Genomic DNA, 21,987 nt, shown 5'->3' with positions numbered 1-21,987 from the left:
TCCTTTTGCAAGGCAATGCCAACTTGACAGAAAAAATATCACTTAATGGCATCATGGAAATAGGAGTGTTACCAGGAATTGGCTGAACAAAAAAGGTTAACTACAAACTTAATAAAAACAGCTGTTACAGTCTAAAACATATCCAATTAAACTAATGTAATAATTATTGTAAACAAAGTACAAAAGAGATAAAATAAGAAACAGTGTTCACTTCAACACTGAGTGAAAACAGAGTATGTTTAAGCAAACCCAGATGCCCATTATATATCTGGATGAAAAATGGGAGAAAATACATGCATATGTAATGTTGTTTCCCCCACCCGGTGGGAGATTTGGCCATTACTAAATGTGTGGTGCATGATATCTGCTGGTAACAGGAGGGCTGAGCTGTCCGCTGATGGTAGTGGGGACATGGGATCAGGTTTCTTGGGTACATTACCCACATGGTTCTCTAGCAGTACAGCGCATCCATCTGCCGCAGGCTCCAAGATGAATGGAGGCGATCTCCTATGGTAGAATTATTCCCTCTTCTCCAAGTAAGATCACACACCAGGCAGGAGGTATACAGTATGCAAACAGGAACAATGTATTGTCTCACTCTGTGCAGCACAGTACATGGCAGGGTTCTGCCCAATCCAGCAACTGTCAGTTACTCACTGAAGGATGGTCCCTGGACCTTCACTACATGCCAAGGGCACCCGCAGCAGTCCCAGCTCTTCCATGCCCCTCTAGCAGGATCAGAGGTATGGCACACACTCACTCTCCCCCGGAGGGAAGAGGACCAGAGAAAGCCTAATAATCAGGCTCTTGGCTGTGTGACCTGCCCCCTCAAGTAGTTAGAGGCACTGCTAAATTTTGGACGGCACTGCCCTTAAGTACAGCTACTGTAGGAGGAGGGCACCAGGTCTGTCCCATGATCCATGATTAGACATGCTCAGGCCTGATGCCACCGCCTCCCACTGTCACTCAAGTGCAGCACCAACGAGGGGAAAAATCCCATGATAACTACTGGCAAGGCCTGCTTGTACCAGGACTTACTGCCAGGAGGAAAAGCAGATTAGTAGCAATAGATGGCAGTAGTTACATATCAGGACATAATAACAATCATCTGTTCCTTAGCACGTCTTAAAATTAGGTATATACAACCTCAGATGAACAACAACACATGACATATTACACCGTGATTTATTTAACAAAAATAAAGCCAACATGGAGAAGCTGTGTGTGAAAAACTAAGTACACCCTTACTGCTTCCATTGGAATTAAAATGCTAAGTAGCAGACAAGTGCTGCTAAATTCCCTTGATTAATTGATCATCAGCAAGTGTGACCACCTCTATAAAAGCCGAAGTTTTAGCAGTTTGCTGGTCTGGAGAATTCAGGTGTGTGTTAACACAATGCCAAGGAGGAAAGACATGATCTTTGAGAAGCAATTGTTGCTGCCCATCAATCTGGGAAGGGTTATAAGGCCATTTCCAAACAATTTAAAGTCCATCATTCTACAGTGAGAAAGATTATTCAAAAGTGGAAAACATTCAAGACAGTTGCCAATCTTCCCAGGAGTGAACATCCCATCAAATTCACTCCAAGGTCAGACCTTGCAATGCTCAGAAATTGCAAAAAAACAAGAGTTATATCTCAGGCTCTACAGGCCTTAGTTAGCATGTTAAATGTTAAAGTTCATGACAGTACAATTAGAAAAATACTGAACAAGTATGGTTTGTTTGGAAGGGTTGCTAGGAGAAAGCCTCTTCTCTCTAAAAAGAACATGGCAGCATGGCTTAGGTTTGCAAAGTTGCATCTGAACAAACCACAAGACTTTTGGAACAATGTCCTTTGGACAGACGAGACCAAAGTGGAGATGTTTGGCCATAATGCACAGCGCCACGTTTGGCGAAAACCAAACACAGCATATCAGCACAAACACATCATACCAACTGTCAAGCACCGTGGTGGAGGGGTGATGATTTGGGCTTGTTTTGCAGCCGCAGGACCTGGGAACCTTGCAGTCATGCGACCATGAACTCCTCTGTATACCAAAGTATTCTAGAGTCAAATGTGAGGCCATCTGTCCGACAGATAAAGCTTGGCCGAAATTGGGTCAGGCAACAGGGCAATGATCCCAAGCACACCAGCAACTCTACAACAGAATGGCTGAAAAAGAAATGAATCAAGGTGTTGCAATGACCCAGTCAAAGTCCAGATGTCTACCCAATTGAAATGCTGTGGCTGGACCTTAAGAGAGCTGTGCATAAACAAATGCCCACAAACCTCAATGAACTGAAGCAACGTTGTAGAGAAGAGTGGGACAAAATTCCTCTACAACGATGTGAGACTGATAAAGTCATACAGAAAACGATTACTTCAAGTTATTGCTGCTAAAGGTGGTTCTACAAGCTATTGAATCATAAGGTATACTTAGTTTTTCACACATGGCTACTCCATTTTGGCTTTATTTTTGTTAAATAAATCATGACAGTGTAATAAGTCATGTGTTGTTGTTCATCGGAGGTTGTATTTACCTTATTTTTAGACCTGCTAAGGAACAGATGATTGTTATTATGTCCTGATATGTAAAACCATAGAATTCAAAGAAAGGGTGTACTTCTTTTTCACACAACTGTGTATGTATATATATAAAAATATTTTTTTTTTTAAATTTATTTATAAAATATTTTACCAGGAAGTAATACATTGAGAGTTACCTCTCGTTTTCAAGTATGTCCTGAGCATAGGAGTTAAAATGACAAATAATATATGGTTACAAATACAGCTACATAAGTGAACAGAGTATACATTATATACAAGAAATTGTATGCATACTTATAGACAGTGTTCGACAAACCTATACATTTGCACGCCCCGGGCGAGTGGATTTAACATCGTGGCAAGCTCCTATTGGCCCAAGCAGCACACGTGTGGTACTAGGTGGCGAGTAGATTTTTTTGTTCGGCGAGTAGATTTTTTGGTGATTTGTCGACCACTGCTTATAGATAATATATATTATGGGCGTATGTGACAGTTACAGACCAGATTAAAATGTGCAACAGCTTTGGTTTTGAAAGAACTTAAACTGGTGGTGGATGTGAGAATCTCCTGTAGGTTGTTCCAGTTTTGGAGTGCACGGTAAGAGAAAGAGGAGCGGCCGGATACTTTGTTGAGCCTTGGGACCATGAACAGTTTTTGGAGTAAGATCTCAGATGATAAGTGCTGTATGTGGTAAGGGTAAGGAGCTTGTTCAGATAGATGGGTAACTTGACCAGAAAGTATTTGAAGGCAAGACCGGAAAGGTGAACTTTGCGCCTAGACTGAAGTGATGACCAGTCTAGTTCTTTGAGCATTTCGCAGTGATGTGTGTTGTAGTTGCATTAGAGAACAAAACGGCATATTATATTTATAGTACAAGCACACTCATGGGCGTTTTATGCTGTATTTTGTACAGTGGAGAGCTTTTGTCACATTTTACCCATCCTTACCTTTTTGTGTTTGGTTGCAACCACTACCATCTACACATTGCAGATCAGTGACCAAGCTCAAACTGTCCAAAATAACTAAATAGTTGTAAGTCCACTACAGTTATTCAGTATATTCCTTGGCACAGGCTTAGCCATATCAGGATTAATGCAGCAGCCAAATCTCTAGCAAATTCATCCAATCGAGTTGATAGGATGCTAAAAGTGAGACACCCATTCATTTGCATGTCTCTAGGAAGAATCTTTCAATTCTTATCTTAAAGACAGACTTCCAATTATTAAATTAAAACATTTATCTCAAAAAAAGCTGGTATTGCACCCACATGAAAAGCAGGAAATACCCCTGCATCAGCGTGGGCAGATGTCACCATGCTCGTTCCTTCCTTGCACCATTTCGCTCACCCCTGAGCACTGCCACGTCATACTGTATGTCCCACCCACTCCAGCATCGTCACAAATTGCCTGGTAACTCCAGCAGCGTCCTTCCTGCCCAAAAGTACTCACTTCATCAGAATTCTTGCATGCAGCTTAAATCACTGAATAGCATATGACAAATCAGTGAATAAAGCAGGTTTGGGGACCTGGGGAAGACATATAAACACACCTATGAGTATTTTACTTTTGCTATCAAATTCGCAAACTGAAGCATTACTCCCAAAACAGGAGGAAATGGTGTCATTTTTATTGTGTCACTTTGCGTTATGCATCAAAGTACTTTAATTTTGCTCCCCTAGCACGAGTATTAGATAGTTGGCCTAGGAGGAGTTACATTATAATATTATAATAAGATGTATTGAGTGACTATAACTGGTGCAGCTTTCTTTTCTGTTAACCTCAACAAATCTACCATGTCTGAGCTGGCATTAACCTCTGCTCCTAAGAGATTTGCAAATGTAAAGGACAAGATTAACAAGCTTCATACATACACAATTGATGCTGATTCAATATTGTGCATCCATGCCATATGTACAGTACATAGCTAGTTTAACCATATGTGTTCCAGGAAGAATGATAGAAAACTATAGAAAAACACCTACAGTAGGTATATACAGATAGCACCAATGGCAATTTAACCTCTGAAGCACCGTAATTTTGTTCAAAGTGCATTGTGAAAATGGGTCACAGGGTGAGAGATCAAACAGGACTTTATTTCAGTTTTTAAAATGTATTTTGTTTTGCATTTTTAATAACATCTGCAACAGACATATCCGGTGCAATGATATTCTTGAGTGTATGTCTCTTGTTTTGTTGCATTGGTGCAATTCTACTATTGATGTAAGTCCTGTGTGGATAGGGAACATTTTTCCTAATTCTGTTATTAAATGTTGCTTTTTCTTTCTTCCAATCATTAATACATTTTAGAATTATATTAAGTTATTTAAGTCCGAATGCCCTATGACGTTAGGTCAGCATCATATTATATGGCACCCAGGGGGATTTATGATGTTCCCCCAACATCATTGATGTTTTGCTTGTTTGTAAGAATGATCATGACTTCAGCTCTCAGTGAGCTGAGATTGTGATCGGAAAAGAGAAGGAGATGGACCTACTCCTCTGGTCCTGACGCCCAGTGCTGTAGTCGTAAAAAAAAGAGGGTATACTGAATCACACTACCTGAAGGTTCACATTTGTTTAAAAGGTCCCCAAATTAAAAATGCTAAATAAATCTAGTTACCATCAAGGTCCCCGTGTCAGCGCCCTTGCGAGCAACCCCCTCTCACACACCTCCTCGGGATCACCCCCTCTATTTCTATCTCCCTTATACTCTGCGACCTCATCCTCTCCTTCCCCTCTCTCTATCTCTCTTCCCCCCACCTTCCTCTCTCACTCCCCCACCTCTACACACCATCTCTCTCTCTCTACCCCCTTCTCTCTCTCTTCCCCCCTCTCACTCCCTCACCTCTCTTCCTCACACCACACACACACATCCCCGCCCCACCATATGTTGATGGGACTCGTGTTTCTCTCACACTTAATCTCTCCCTCTCTTACCCCTTTCTCCCTACCATTCTCTCCCTTACACCCCACCAATCTCTCTCTTCCCTGCCACCACCAGTCTCTATCACTCCCCCCGCCAGTCTCTCTCCACCTCCTCACCCCACCAGTCTCTCATCTCCCTTCCCTCCACCAGTTTCTCATCTCCCCTTTCACCTCCACCCCCCAGTCTCTCTCACTACCCTCCCCCCCAAGCTCCTTCACGTGAGGCAGGGGGATGGGGTCTGTCCTGGTGGCATACACCGGAAGTTGTGAGTGACTTCCGTGTCGAACCACTCAAGTTGGCTCTGCCCCACCCCTCCTCTGCCGCAGTATCATCTGCCGCCCTTCTCCGCTTCAGCCACCACCGACATTGAGCTCCCTCCTCAGCTGATGTCACATTCCCTCCTCCTCCGCCACCCTCTGAGCGCACCCACACACGAGGCAGCTGCCCCCTCTTTGTTCCGTCTCTGCATTAGGTATACTTTCTGCTTTAATGTAAAGCACAGGGTATAGCTTATGCTGCCATATACCCTCCAGGGAGGGTACAGCTTATACCGCTGTATACCCTCCACTACAGCACTGCTGACGCCAGAGGGAAGATTGCTACACTAGATCATTTGACCTAAAAAAAAGGCTGCCGCTGACTTTCAGGCACATACTGAGTAATTAATTCAACAGCAATAATGCAGATTGGGGAACTATTGCATGGAAATTCCAATTGACTCCAATGGGAGTTTCCATGAGATAGTGCCAATCGGGGCACTATCATAGTTTAATGAATAACCCCCATAGGGTTAAAGAAATTGTCATAATACTTAAATCTGCTCAAGTAAAGTTGAATATTTCAGTTTGCACATTCGCCCTGATACATTTTAGTATGTTTTAATTCGGGTGATCAAGCAACTTTTTATTCTTTCTTTTTTTTTAAGATTCAGAAAAGATGGCGGGGCTACTATGTCCGTACACACATTCATAATTACTATGCCTTGAAGAAGTATTTGGAAGGTGTGGCCATGAAAAATAACATTGTCAGGTAAGGACGTATGATAAATATAGAAAAATCTCATAACTCATTTTATTATTTCACCTGAAAACAGCTTGTTCTTCACTCGTAAGATGATAATGCATATTCCACCTTTTTAGCTCTTTTCATAATCAATCATAATCAATGTTTTGCTTGTAGAAGATCTGCAATGATTGTGCTGCTTAAGAACCTTTCATTATAGGAATTCCATTAAAAGCTGACTAAACTGACCTCAACACATTGCTTTTACTTTCACTCCCTTTTAGTGCATGATCAAGTTTTTATAAACATGATAAATTGCAATGTTTCCTGTCATTGGCTCACTCATAACTTTATCAAGGTTACAGCATTTTCTGTCCACAAGAGTTCCCCAGAGATTTATCAGTTTCCGGGAGTTAGACTCTGGACGGTTTCAGAGTCAGAGCTGTATTGTTCCTGAACAATGGTAAACTGCTTCCTGCCACTAAGACTGTCTTTAGAATCTGCAGATTGAAAGGTTTCTATGTATTTATTTCATTTTTTTTTCTAATGCGAACCAAGAAACTCAGTACCAGAGCATGTAGTGTAGAGGTTTGATTGGTGATTCACCAATCTACACTACCCACCATTCCATATATTTCCTTGTTTCTGTAATATGATGCTTTCTAAACTTCTCAAGTTTTCTGTTCATGATTATGAACAGATTCCCTAAGTTGCACACTGTTTAGTTAGTGTAATGCTCGGCCTGCCCACAAGCCAGACGAGACCCCGGGACTGAGGTGGAAAGGGTAAAACCACACACCTAGCAGCAAACGGGGGCACGGCCGGAGTGTGGTAGTAGCGTAGGTGGTCCAGGTACCCCCCGCTCGAGGGTCGGACTCCGGACGAACCAACCATGGTTTGAGGGGAAATTTTTGGTGGAAACGTCTGAGTACAGAAGGAGCATGAACATCCGAATGTGAAACCCATCATCGATCCTGAGGTCCGTATCCCTTCCAGTGAACCAAAAATTGAAGTTTGCCCCTGGAGATGCGAGAATCAATAATAGATTGTATTTCAAAGTCCTGTTGTCCAGGTACTACAATGGGAGGAGGAGGTCGAAGGGAGGGGTGAGCGAACCGTTTGCCTTGAATAAAAGGTTTCAAAAGGGAAACATGGAAGACGGGTGAAATCTTCATAGATGGAGGCAGTTGGAGTTGATAGGCCACAGGGTTAATCTGTTTCAGAATAGAAAAAGGGCCCAGGAACCTGGGAGACAATTTAGGGGTTGGGGCCTTCAATTTGATATTTTTTGAAGAAAGCCAGACCTTCTCTCCAGGGATGAACTTATGGCCCTCCTGACGGAGCCTATCTGCTTGTTTCTTTTTCCTTAACACGAATTTTTGAAGCACTGCTTGAATCCTTTTCCATGACTCCTGTAAGGAAGATACCCTCTCATCTGCTGCCGGAATCCGGACCTGGAAGGATGCATGGGAAGACGAGTAGGGTGAAATCCGTAGTTGATAAAAAACTGTGACTCTTGGGTAGACTCGTTCTTAAGCGAGTTGATCGCGAATTCAGCCCAAGGGAGTAACTCAACCCAATTATCCTGAGAGTCCGAAGAAAAACAACGTAAATACTGTTCCAGGGATTGATTCATACGTTCGGTCTGCCCATTTATTTGGGGATGGTAGCCTGAGGAAAAAAGAAGGGTAATGCCCAACCTCTGGGAAAATGCACGCCAGAATTTAGAAACAAATTGCGTACCCCGATCAGAAACAATGGACCACGGGACACCATGAATACGGAAGATTTCCTTTACAAAAATGTCGACCAAGGTACTGGAATTGGGGAGACCCTTGAGGGGAAAAAAATGAGCTTACTTAGAGAATCTGTCGACAATTACAAGAATGGTAGTCATGCCATTAGATGGGGGAAGATCCACGATGAAGTCCATAGAAATGTGACTCCACGGACGATCTGGTACCGGAAGGGGTTGAAGAAGACCGGAAGGTTTTTGACGGACAGATTTATTTCGTGTACAGACTGGGCACGAAGAGGTGAAAGCTCTGATATCCTTTGACATGTTGGGCCACCAGGAGGTTTGCCGAATTAAATCATTGGTCTTCTTAAAGCCGGGATGGCCAGCAGATCTGGAGGAATGGCCCCATTCCAGAATTTTGAGATGAAAAACGTGGAGCCGCGTAAAGACGACCATCAGGAACTTCCAACCCTTCGGGAACCTGAGCCTGGGATTCCAGAATCTTGTCTAGAATGTCAAAAGAAGCGGCAGCAATAAACAACTTGGGGGTAGAATATTCTCCGGGATATCTTGAGACTTCTCCTCAGTGATAAACTGGCGGGAAAGTGCATCCGCTTTGATATTCTTAGTCCCAGGAATATAAGAGATGGTGAAATTAAACCTAGAAAAGAACAGGGCCCAACGAGCTTGACGAGGACCAAGGCGAAGAGCGCCTTCAATGTAGGATAGATTCTTGTGGTCCGTCAAGATGGAAATGGGTTCTTTAGTTCCTTGCAGGAGATGTCTCCACTCTTGTAAAGCCATCTTAATGGCTAACAATTCCCTATTCCCCACGTCGTAATTTCTTTCTGCAGAAGAATTTTTTTTAGAAAAAAACCCACAGGGGTGTAATTTGTCTTCGGGAGCAGTCCTTTGAGAGAGAACCGCACCTGCTCCTACGTCAGAGGCGTCAACTTCCAAAGTAAAGGGGGAGGGTGGGGACGGGATGTCGCAGGATCGGAGCTGAGACAAAGGCTGTTTTAAGAGATTCAAAGGCCCGGTGGCTTCCAATGGCCATGAGGACGGATCGGCCCCCTTTTTTGGTAAGGGCCGTTATGGGTGCCACCAAAGTAGAAAAGCCCGCGATGAACTTCCTGTAATAGTTTGCGAAGCCGAGGAAACGCTGAATCGTTTTTAAGGAGTTAGGTTGAGGCCATTCGATTACGGAATTGAGCTTCTCCGGATCCATGGTGAAGCCTTGATCCGAGACAATGTACCACAGGAAGGTAGTAGAGGATTGATTAAAGACACACTTCTCCATCTTGGCATAGAGTTTGTTCTCCCGTAAACGAGAGAGCACCATCTTGGTCTGAAGAACGTGTTCTTCGAGGGTCTTAGAAAAAATGAGCATATCGTCCAAGTAGATAATTACACAAGAGTTCAATAGGTCCCGAAAAACCTCGTTCATAATGTCTTGGAAGACTGCAGGGGCATTGCACAGCTCGACCGGCATCACCAGGTACTCATAATGACCACTGCTTGTGTTGAATGCAGTCTTCCATTCATCTCCTCTGTGGATGCGAATCAGGTTGTATGCTCCTCTTAGGTCAAGTTTGGAGAAAATGGTCGCGCCTTGCAGTCTATAGAAGAGCTCCGGAATAAGAGGCAAAGGATAACGATTTTTTTATGGTAATTTTGTTCAAACAACGGAAATCGATGCAGGGATGAAGCGTCCCATCCTTCTTCTTTACAAAAAAGAATCCTGCTCCAGCGGGAGAACTAGATTTCCGAATGAAGCCCTTAGCAAGGTTTTCTGAGATATACTGGGTCATGGCCTCGGTCTCAGGCAAAGACAAGGGATAAGACCTGGCTTTGGGAAATGGAGCGCCCGGAATTAAGTCTATCGGACAGTCGAAAGGGTGATGAGGGGTAAGCTCCTCGGATTTGACCTTACTGAAGACATCCAGGAACTCCGAATAGACGTCTGGAAGGGAGACGTCTTGTGGGGACGTGGTCTCCAGGACGGCCAATACCGCTGCGGATGGAGCGGACACTTCTACTTGACAATATCTCCATAGAACAGGAACCTCGGCCATCCAATTGATGATGGGATTGTGTAATTGCAGCCATGGCAAGCCCAGGATGATATGAACCGAAGGAGAGTTAATGACATCAAAAGAGATAACTTCAGAATGTCCATCATCCATAGAGAGTTCTAGAGGAAGTGTCTCCAAGGTAATAAAGGCTGGCTGCAGGGTTCGACCATCAATCGCCTCTAATCCGACCGGAAAGGCCTTCTCCCAGAGAGGAATGTCATGCTGAGTAGCAAACGCCTGGTTTATGAAATTTCCTCCGGAACCGGAATCAAGGAAGGCCTTAGCAGGGGTCTGGAAATTCGCTTGCTTAAGGAGCACCGACAATAGGAGACGTTTAGGGAGACGCTGTGAGGGAAGAGAAGAAGCAGAGATGGTACCCAGTGAGACTCCCCCATACCTCACTGGGCGTTGGCATTTCCCGGCTTCGAAGAACAGCGTGGTAGGATATGTCCAAGAGAACCACAATAGAAGCAGAGTCCCTCATTCCTCCGACGTAACCGCTCCGTAGAGGGGAGGTGAAGTGTGCCCAGTTGCATGGGTTCCGGGGCTTCCAGTGCGGGCAGTGCAGGAAGAGGAGATCTGGAATTAGAGGACAGAAAAGAAGCAGTACGAGTACGTTGGTGTTCAGCCCGCCTCTCCAGATGTCTTTAATCCACCCGAACGCAGAGAGCGATCAGGGCCTCTAGGGAGGATGGCCTCTCACGAGCCGCCAATCCATCCTTTAGGGCAGGGGTGAGCAAACTTTTTATGCCGAGCCCCCCTTTTCATCCATTTTATTTCTCGGGCCCCCCCTGCCTGACGTAATCAAAATCACATGAAACCCACCCCCCCCCCTTTATTAAGCGATATACAATGTTAATACAAATATGTCTAAATACTTATTTCAACAGCTCGCGCTTGCAAAATTAGGCTGCGTCCACGCTGCCGCCGAGAGTGGTGACATCACCAACTCTCCAAGCATGAGCACAGGGTGTCCTGCATAATTTTGCAAGCACGAGTGGGGGGCATGGATCAGGGCTATTTCTGTGTTTGTGTGTGGCTGGGGTGTGCGCATTGACTGCTGCTGAGCATGCTTCAATGTCAATTTTGTTTGTCTCCCCAAGCGCCAAGCTTGGGAGAGCGTACACCCTCCAGTTTGTGCACCGCTGCATTCAATCACAACACCCATACACACACACAATCACAACACAGACACACCACACACAATCACAACACACAACACCCCCCACACACTAATATCACAACACACACTAATATCACACCACACAACACACACAATCACAACACACTCAATCACAACACAAACACCCCCCACACCACACACAATCACAACACACACTCATCACACCACACACACACACAATCACACCACACATTCAATCACAAAACACACACATCACTATACATATATACAGTGTTCGACAAACCTATACATTTGCTCGCCCCGGGCGAGTGGATTTAACCCCTGGGCGAGTAAATATTGGCCCAAGCTGCACACGTTTGGTACTAGGTGGCGAGTAGATTTTTTTGTGTGGCGAGTAGATTTTTTGGTGATTTGTCAACCACTGCATATATATACATACACACACACACACACACACATCACTATACATATATACACACACACACACACACACACACACACACACACACACACACACACACATCACTATACATATATACACACACACACACACACACACACACACACATCACTATACATATATACACACACACACACACACACACACACACACACACATCACTATACATATATATACACACACACACACACACACACACACACATCACTATACATATATACACACACACACACACACACACAGACATCACTATACATATACACACACACACACACACACACATCACTATACATATACACACACACACATCACTATACATACACACACACACACACACACATCACTATACATATACACACACACACATACACACACACACACATCACTATACATATACTGCACCGACACACTTTATTCGAGCAAATACCCAGTATGTACCTGGCAGATACCTGGAATGCGCCGCTCCTCACCTCTGACAAGCCCCGTTGTGTTTGCCTTCCCAGCCTGGGTTCATGCCTGGCTGACGGGCGGCTGATCTGTTAAATGATAATGATTAGGATTTAATAGGCTGCAATGCTTCGCGTGTCTACCAGATGGCATAAATTCATGAATTGTAATGCAGTATATATATATTTACTGTGCAGTATTGCAGCCAGCGGGAATAAAATGCTTCAATCCCTGCCTGGAAAATAACCCAATGCACTCGGGCAGAAAACAGTCACAAACCTCAATACACCCGGGTATACCCGAATTCGTGGGACTAGCCGAGCTCGAATAAAGTGTGTCACCAGTGTACACACACACACACACACACACATCACTATACATATACACACACACACACATCACTATACATACACACACACACACACACATACACACACACATCACTATACATATACACACACACACATCACTATACATATACACACACACACACACACACATCACTATACATATACACACACACACACACATCACTATACATATACACACACACACACACACACACACACACACACACACACACACACATATCACTATACATATACACACACACACACACACATATCACTATACATATATATACACACACACACACACATCACTATACATATATATACACATACACACACACACACATCACTATACATATATATATATATATATATATATATATACACACACACACACACACACACATCACTATACATATATATACACACACACACACACACTACTGTACTGCATGCTCGGTTCCCCATGCTGCTGAACACTGGAGGAGTAAAGACAGGAAGAGGAGGGCTTGTGTCTGTGTGCAGAGAAGCCCCGCCCCCTCTGCAAGCACAGGGAAACAGCAGCAGCACGGAGCTTCTGCCCGCCCGTGCACTGCTCTGCTCTGCCCCCAGGTTTCGCCGCACAGGCTGCGCCCCCCCTAAATAATTTGGCACCCCCCCAAGGGGGCGCGCCCCCCAGTTTGCGCACCGCTGCTTTAGGGTCTCTGAAAGCCCTTGCCAGAAGGCGGCGGAGAGAGCCCCCTCGTTCCAGTCCGTTTCCGCTGCGATAGTCCGGAACTCCACAGCGTAACGCGCCACTGATCTCCGACCCTGCGAAATATGGAACAAAGAAGATGCCGCCATATCACTGCGTCCAGGAGTGTCAAACACTAATCGGAATTCTCTTTTGAAATTGACATAATTGTAAGTTTGTTCGGGTTTCAGTTCCCAGATAGGTGAGGCCCAGGCTAAGGCATCTCCGGTGAAGAGGGAGAACACGTAGGCTACTTTAGTACGATCCGTGGGGAAGCGAGAAGGTGACAGCTCAAATGTATTTCTCACTGGTTCAAGAAACCGCGACATGCAAGCGGATCTCCCGCGTATTTACTGGGGGTAGGTATCCGCAATTCAGGGGGACCTGATCCTTCATGGGAAACAATGGAGGAAGACGTGGGGACACTACCCTGGGGAATCTGCAGAGAGAGGGTATTAACTTGCTGGTTAAGAGTGGAAACTTGGTTGTCCAAAAAATAAAAGTGTTTGGAAATGGTGGTTAAGGTATCTTCCACCTCACGGGGGTCTGGGTCTGTTGGGCTCTGCATAATGTAACGCTCGGCCTGCCCACAAGCCAGACGAGACCCCGGGACTGAGGTGGAAAGGATAAAACCACACACCTAGCAGCAAACGGGGGCACGGCCGGAGTGTGGTAGTAGCGTAGGTGGTCGGGGTAACAAGAATGTAAATGATACCGTACTTGACAGCTCCGGCGTAGAAGGGTTAAATCCGTAGTCCAAGGGTCGTGGGTTGGAGAGGGCAGCGTAATCAGTTGTCCGTAAGCCTGGGTCGTAGAGTGGAGAGAGCAGCGAAGTATTTATTTATTTATTTAAAAAATATTTTACCAGGAAGTAATACATTGAGAGTTACCTCTCGTTTTCAAGTATGTCCTGGGCACAGAGTTAAAACAAATAATACATGGTTACAAATACAGTTACATAAATGAACAGGGTATACATTATATACAAGACATTGCATGCACAGTTAAAGAAACTATATGTTATGGGCGAATGAAACAGTTACAGACCAGATTAAAATGTGAGACAGCCTTAGATTTGAAAGAACTTAAACTGGTGGTGGATGTGAGAGTCTCTGGTAGGTTGTTCCAGTTTTGGGGTGCACGGTAAGAGAAGGAGGAACGGCCGGATACTTTGTTGAGCCTTGGGACCATAAACAGTCGTTTGGAGTCTGATCTCAGGTGATAGGTGCTGCATGTGGTAGGGGTGAGGAGCTTGTTCAGGTAGCTGGGTAGCTTGCCCATAAAGAATTTAAAGGCAAGACAGGAAAGGTGAACTTTGCGCCTAGACTCTAGTGATGACCAATCTAGTTCTTTGAGCATTTCGCAGTGATGTGTGTTGTAGTTGCATTGGAGAACAAAACGACAAATTGAATTGTAGAGGGTGTCAGGTTTGCTAAGGTGGGTTTGAAGTGCCGTGCCATATACTATGTCTCCATAGTCAATAATTGGCATTAGCATCTGCTGTGCGATACGCTTTCTGACCAGGAGACTTAGGGAGGATTTGTTCCTGTAACGTAGCCCTAGTTTGGCATAGGTCTTGGTTGTCAGGGTATCAATGTGCATTCCGAATGTTAAGTGGGAGTCAAACCATAAGCCCAGGTATTTAAAACTAGTGACAGGGGTTAGGGTGGTGTTAGGGTTGGTTCTAATATGGAGCTCAGTCGCTGGAAGCTTTAAGAATTTAGTCTTGGTCCCAAATACCATTGTTACAGTCTTGTCAGTGTTTAAAAACAGTTTGTTTTGGGAAATCCAGTTTTCGAGTCTCAAAAAGTCAGACTGAAGTATGTGTTGAAGGTCAGAGAGGCTATGGCTGTGTGCATATAGGATTGTGTCATCTGCATACATGTGTATTGAGGCTTCCTTACAAGCTGTGGGAAGATCATTAATGAACACTGAGAAGAGTAGGGGCCCCAGAACAGAGCCTTGCGGGACACCACAGGTGATATCCATGGGGTTGGAGTTAGAGTTTGTCCATGTGCCGTGTCCAAGGGTTGTAGAGGTCTGCAGCGTAGAAGTCCAAAGCAAGGTCCAAAGGGTTCCAGAGAGCAGCGTAGTAGAGTTCAAGGCAAAGGTCAAATCCAGGGAGGTCAGCAAAGATTCCAGGGACAGGGGCAGCACTGAAAAGACAAGAGAGGCCAGGCAACAGTAGACAGCACCAAGGTACAGAAGCTATGCAGAGCAAAGAGGAAATGGAGAAGAGGGATTATATAGGGGGCTGGGACCAATCAGAGAAAGGGGAGTGACGGATGAATGGCCTGAAGAGGGACCTAATAGGAGAGCAGAGTGTGGAAGTTTAACACCAATGGGAGTGAGGGGAGGGACAGAGGAGTGATCAAGATAAGGCCCAGATAGAGGAGAGTTGCTATAGGCAAAGGGAGTGGTCAGAGTAATGGGGGGGAACGAACAAGGGAAGGGACAGAAAGAGAAGGAGGACCTGAGAGGCAAGGCAGATGGGGAAGGAGCGTGCCGGGCATGTGCGTGACGTCCGAGGAGGCGGAACATGGGGAAGGTGCACCGGAGGAACCAGGAGCCGAAAGAAGAAGGGGAGGAGCAGAGGGACGGACAGGGGAAGGGTAAGGTAAGGAGGGAGAAGCGGGGAGGCGGAGCTGACGGGACCCGAACGGCGACATGCAAGCAGCGTGTGCCGCGTCAGTGGGGGCGGGGTCAGGCGCCCGGCGCCAACCAATGGCGGCTAGAGTGCGCGCGCGCCCCCGTAAGGCTGACGCACGTGGGCAGGAGGTGCAGGGACAGCAGCCAGGAGCGGGGAATGCCGCCGGGGAGCCCGAATGACCTGAGAAAAAGGTAAGGATGCGCTGGACGCGGGTATACTCGCAGCGCGGATCCTTACAGTTAGCTGTTGAAGTGATCCATTTAAATAATCGGCAATCACGGTCGCCGACAGGGAAGGTAGAGCTAGGACAACTTATTCACTTCCAGCTGCTAGGGCCCCAGCTCTCCCCAGCTGTGGCTGGCCATCTCTGCAAGCCCCACCTCGCATGCTGGTTGGTGCCAGAAGTTGGCTCCAACTTCCACCTGCGCGATTGGCACAGCACTGGAGGCCTCCCCTCCGTGTGTGGTTGAGGTGTGGGGAGGATTATTGAGTGTGAGGAGGGGAGAGAGGTACATTTTAGCCCCGGGGCAAGCCCAACAACCTGGTCCTAGAATCAGGCTGCCCACAAACCGTACACATGAACCATACAATAAGCAAGCTCCATACACCATACAAATGCACAATAAACACACATACTGTACCAGATACACACGTGATACACATATGAACCCAAAGCACGTTGCTTAGAAGTGATGTTTGACTCTTCCCTTTCCTTCTCCACTCACATTCATGTCATGGCTAAAACGTGTCTTGTCTTCTTTCGTAATATTGCTAAGATTCGCTCTTTCTTCTATCACGCTACTACTAAAACTCCAATGCATGCCCTTATCCACTCCCGTCTGGATTATTGTAACAAATTACCTACCAATAGGCTTCCCTGCCTCACAACTTTCTCCTTTGCAGGCCATCCAAAATTCTGCAGCTAGAATAATTTAACTTACTACCAAAACAGGCTCTGCTCATCTCCTCTTTAAATCCCTCTCCTGGCTTCCCATCAAGTTTTGAATCACCCACAAAGCTCTCCTCCTTACCTTCAAGACTTTCCTCTCATCTGCTCCTCCCAACATATCATTTTTTTTAAATCTCGCTATGGCCTTGTTTGTTCTCCTGCGTTCTACCCTAAATTGTCTACTTTCCACCCCTTTCACCTCTACTGCTGTCTCTCGCCTTAAACCTTTTTTCCTGACTGCCCCTTAATTGGGGAACTCCCTCACACTCGGTTTACACCAAGCACCTTCTCTCCCCGCATTTAAGACTAACTTTAAAAGTCACCTCTTAAAGCTGCAGTTCAGTCAATATCCTGCATGTGTGTTTTTTTTAATAAATCAGTTCTGTAGTAAGAAAAAATACTTTTAGCATTTCATTTTAAAAAAACAACTTTGAAAGACCAATTTTCTTGTATTCTATTTTAACAACCATTTGCTAAGGCACTGCCCCTTCATGTCCTGTCACAAGCCCTGGCACACCCCTTTGTCAGCCCTGCCCTCCCTATTGCACATGTCCGTGCAGGAGTGCTCATGAATATTCATGAGCTTCCACTGGGTGACAGAAGCAGAAGAAAAACATATGCCAGCTCTAATGATGTCACCAAATTTCACAGATCAATACATGGAGAACGAATTGACCTGCAGCTATGCAGTTCTTTAGGTAAGTAGAGATTGCCCACATGAAACTATTGAAGTAAAAAAATAAATAAATAAATAAAGACTGTACTGCAGCTTTAAATGAAGAATTTCATTTGCCTAGTCTCATGATTACTCTCACAGACACACAGTTAGTCCTACCAATGACTGCCATCTACTGCACTTATTCCTTCACCTGCAGTCTGTTAGTTTCCCATCATATCACTTAGATTGTAAGTGTTCCGGGGCAGAGATTTCCTATCCTATTGTCTGATCTAATTTGTTGCACTTTTTGTACTATAAATCCCTGTACTGTATTGTTTCCCATGTAAAGTGCTAAGTACAGCTGTAGGCACTATAAAGATATACATACACATCCATGAGGCATGCATACAACACACGCATGCAGATCAGATGCACACAGAATGCATGAACATACACTATGTATGGGCCTATTACACACATCATACATGCAGCTCCACACATGTATTTTATATATATATATATATATATATATATATATATATATATATATATATATATATATATATATATATATATACTGTGTATATACTGACTGTGTATATATATATATATACATGCATTACATATATACTGTGTATATATATATACATATATATATATACAGAGTGTTCGACAAACCTATACATTTGCTCGCCCCGGGCGAGTGGATTTAACCCCCGGGCGAGTAAATATTGGCCCAAGCAGCACACGTTTGGTACTAGGTGGCGAGTAGATTTTTTTGTGATTTGTCAACCACTGTATATATATATATATACAGTGGTTATACATATATATATATATATATATATATATGCATATATATATGTATATATGGTCTACATGCATATATATATATATATATATATATATATATATATATATATATATATATATATATATATATATATATATATATATATATAGAGGGTTTTTGTCACTTTTTTTACTCACCATAACTTAACTCAGTATTATATATATATATATATATATATATATATATATATATATATATATATATATATATATATATATATACACACATATATATATATATATATACACACATATATATATATATACACATATATATATATATATATATATATATATATATATATATATATATACACACATATATATATATACGTTGGAACACACAAAGATATCGCTCAACACTTACATGAGTTTTGTCCTGAACACTGCTGATAAGTCAATTTTTGTAGGACTGAACAGTGGTGCTAAAGGTTAATAGAAATATGCAAACAACAAGAGGAAAGCAACCTTTAAATTGCACACGGACATAAATGAAGGTGTAACAAAAATGGTATTTTATTCAAGTGATTTAAAACAGGGGATGAAATTTAAAAGGAGAGGGGGGCTCAGCACTACCTAAACATGTTGGACATGGAGGCAAGAGTCAAATAAAGATAAAAAATCAAGACACATACAGGGTGTAGGTGGCTATATCTAGGCACACCTACGTGACAATCTACCTATACTGAGACCTTGTGACCACATGTAAGGAATATTATGCCATATAATTTGGTGCAATAATTACATGATAAGGGTACACAGGAATAGAAGGTAACAGGTTGCAAAAATACATTACCACTCAGCAGGTGATTGTCACAAATAGTAAGGTCAATACTCCATGTTGTAGATAGGAAAGGTAGGGGCCCCCCTCAGCAAGACTCCCACTCCAACGCGTTTCGACGAGAAACTGTCTTCTTCTGGGAGTGGTGAGGGGAGCAAAGAGCTAGCATTTATAGGGAAAATCATAATTACAAAAATCGCGCCAAAATTAAATGGATTGCAAGCAGCTGTATGAGCAGAGAGTGTTTACAAATGTTGCAGCATCCTAGAGCCTGTGTTACTGTGATTATACATCTCATTCGACTACACTGATCATGTGGGATCTCTAAGGTCAACCCTTATGTAAATGGGGTGATGATGCATCAAGCGTCATCACGTGAGAGATAGGGAAGTATCTGTCAGGGAGGCAGTGTCATTGGGGCTGCTGATTGAGACTACAAGCATCTGATTGACCAGTATATATCATGTGGCCGTCTTTGAATTAATGTATGCTTGTCAGCTGCGTGACGCGCGTGACGTCATCGCGCATGTGCGCGATATCATGCGCGATCCACAGTAGAATTAAGTTAAAAACCTGAGGCAGCCGTTATGTAAACAAAGCGATTCTAAGAATAAAACAGCTAATTCTCATGTCCTGTAGCCAATAACTGCTGCGGAGGCTATTACGAGTGACGTCAGCGCGCTATGTACGTCGTGACGTCAGATTGTCATAGCAACTATGTATACAAATGATTCTCTTAGGTGAAAGTCAGGGAACGTAAAAAAGACCACAGATTACAGACCTGACATGTAAATCAAGGGACTGTAAATCATATATACAATGGTAGGATGTCTGAATGAGGCTGTAAGATAAGAATATAAGGGTAGTATGTGCATGCAGTGTGCATTGGCACCCGTACCACCATATCTATTTTGAGCTCACTTAAACATAATTGAAGAGATTCTGGAAAACCAGCAAAATCATTATTATAAAGATAATAACAAGTAGAAATATTTCAAGTTGATCTTATAAGTTTTTTTGTTGTTCAAATTGTATATGCAGTCTGTATTAGTGCCTGTGTCAGTGCATCCAATCTAAATCCATTGGTATGCCATGGCAAAAATGCAGGTAAACCAGAAAAAACATTATTAGCAAAGTAATAGCAAAGGTAAATATCTATAGTCAATATATAGATTTGTGAATAGATTCCAGCCATTAAACTACCAAAATAAACTAAATTGCAGAGTTTCAATATGTATTACAGAATTGGAACAAACCAAAAGTTGTTCAAAGATACTTGCAGCCATATATCTTATGCATGATAAAGCGACAGTAGTCCTGGATGAAAACTTCTCTCTGAGAAGAGCTGACAGGGAGCAAATTAATTGCAAAAGTTAAAATCCGTTTGAAATGTCCTTATCTTCAGCCTAATAAATAGGCAAATTAGAGATTATGGTAATTAAACGTTACTCATAGGTGCTCCTTAATGTGGAGGGAGCGACGTGTTATCACTTGTCTGAATTGCAAGGTGAACAGGTAATGTCCAGAACGAGAGTAGATGACAAGATGGATCAGCGGATCATAACTGTTATAACAATTTCAGTGGATATTCCTAGTGGGTTGTAATTAGTCATGATGCCTTAGTTACAATAGCTGTAGATAGATCTTCATCATTAGTGTTTCCTCTTTATGGTTAGGTGTACTCCATATCTCTGTCGCTGGTCTTCGGTGTGGGACAGGGAGTGCTGGTTCACAGATTGTAAGTATATGGGAGGATAAAGATGAAAACCATGCATTAGAGGACAAATAGGTCAAAAGGCAAGAGAACAATTTAAACCAGAGGGGCAATATTTATAAAAACATGGCAAAGCCAAGATAATCGTTAAGACCACGTGGTATCATGGTGCCCAGCTGCACAATCCACCTGCACTCCCTCCTCAACAGAGCCCTCTCAAGATCGCCGCCACGGGCACCAAGAGAGACCCTGTCGAAGGCAAATGCAGAAAGGACTGCACAGTCGGACCCATGACAGCGCAGAAAGTGACGTGCAACCGAGCTAATCTTTTTACATGCGTCTACGTCTTTTTGCGCGTTTTTAATGTTGCGGATGTGTTCCAACACGCGAAAACGAAATTTGCGTGTTGTCATGCCGACGTAAACAAGGCCGCAGGGACATTCGAGATGGTATATGACTCCCTTGCTTTTACAATTGATAAAGGATAAAACCTTGTATGTATGTGTTTTGTTTGAATTTGTAAATGTAGATGTTTGTTGCATGTATTTACATGCAGAACACATACCGCATTTGTAGAAGCCCGGTTTGCGTTGTTGGGACAGGAAGGTAGGATTAGTTTGAGGCACATAATGGCTGCGTGTTAATTTGTCTCCTAAATTCGGAGAACGCCTACTTGTAAGGCTAGCCCGATCGCCAAGTGTGTTCCTGAGTTCAGGATCTGTCATTAGGGTACCCCAATGTTTCTGGAGTATACCCCTGAGATCTGACCATTGGCGGTTGTAGGTGCTAATAAACCTAATTTGTTTCCTGCCTTTGTACTTTGGTCTAACTTGCAGAAGGCTCTCACGGGTGACTTTGCAACAGTTATTATACCCTTTGTTAATTTGGGATATAGAATATCCTCGATTTTGGAATTTAGTTTTAAATTCTTTAGCTCTGGTTTTGAATGTGGCAGCAGTGGAACACTTCCTCTTAAGTCTC

The 21,987-nt window shown here is 43.6% G+C and overlaps 1 protein-coding gene across 1 annotated transcript in view; it reads left to right on the top strand.

The window, feature by feature from the left end:
* SPATA17 (spermatogenesis associated 17) overlaps positions 1–21,987 on the top strand; it is a 296,011-nt gene that overhangs the window by 82,483 nt on the left and 191,541 nt on the right. The window contains exon 5 of the mRNA XM_075595597.1: positions 6,379–6,482. Coding sequence (XP_075451712.1) covers positions 6,379–6,482 — 104 coding nt within the window. The remainder of the gene's footprint in view (positions 1–6,378; positions 6,483–21,987) is intronic.

Source organism: Ascaphus truei, chromosome 4 (assembly GCF_040206685.1).
Source record: "Ascaphus truei isolate aAscTru1 chromosome 4, aAscTru1.hap1, whole genome shotgun sequence".
In the NCBI taxonomy this organism is placed as follows: domain Eukaryota; kingdom Metazoa; phylum Chordata; class Amphibia; order Anura; family Ascaphidae; genus Ascaphus; species Ascaphus truei.
This window is presented reverse-complemented; position numbering and strand designations above follow the sequence as displayed.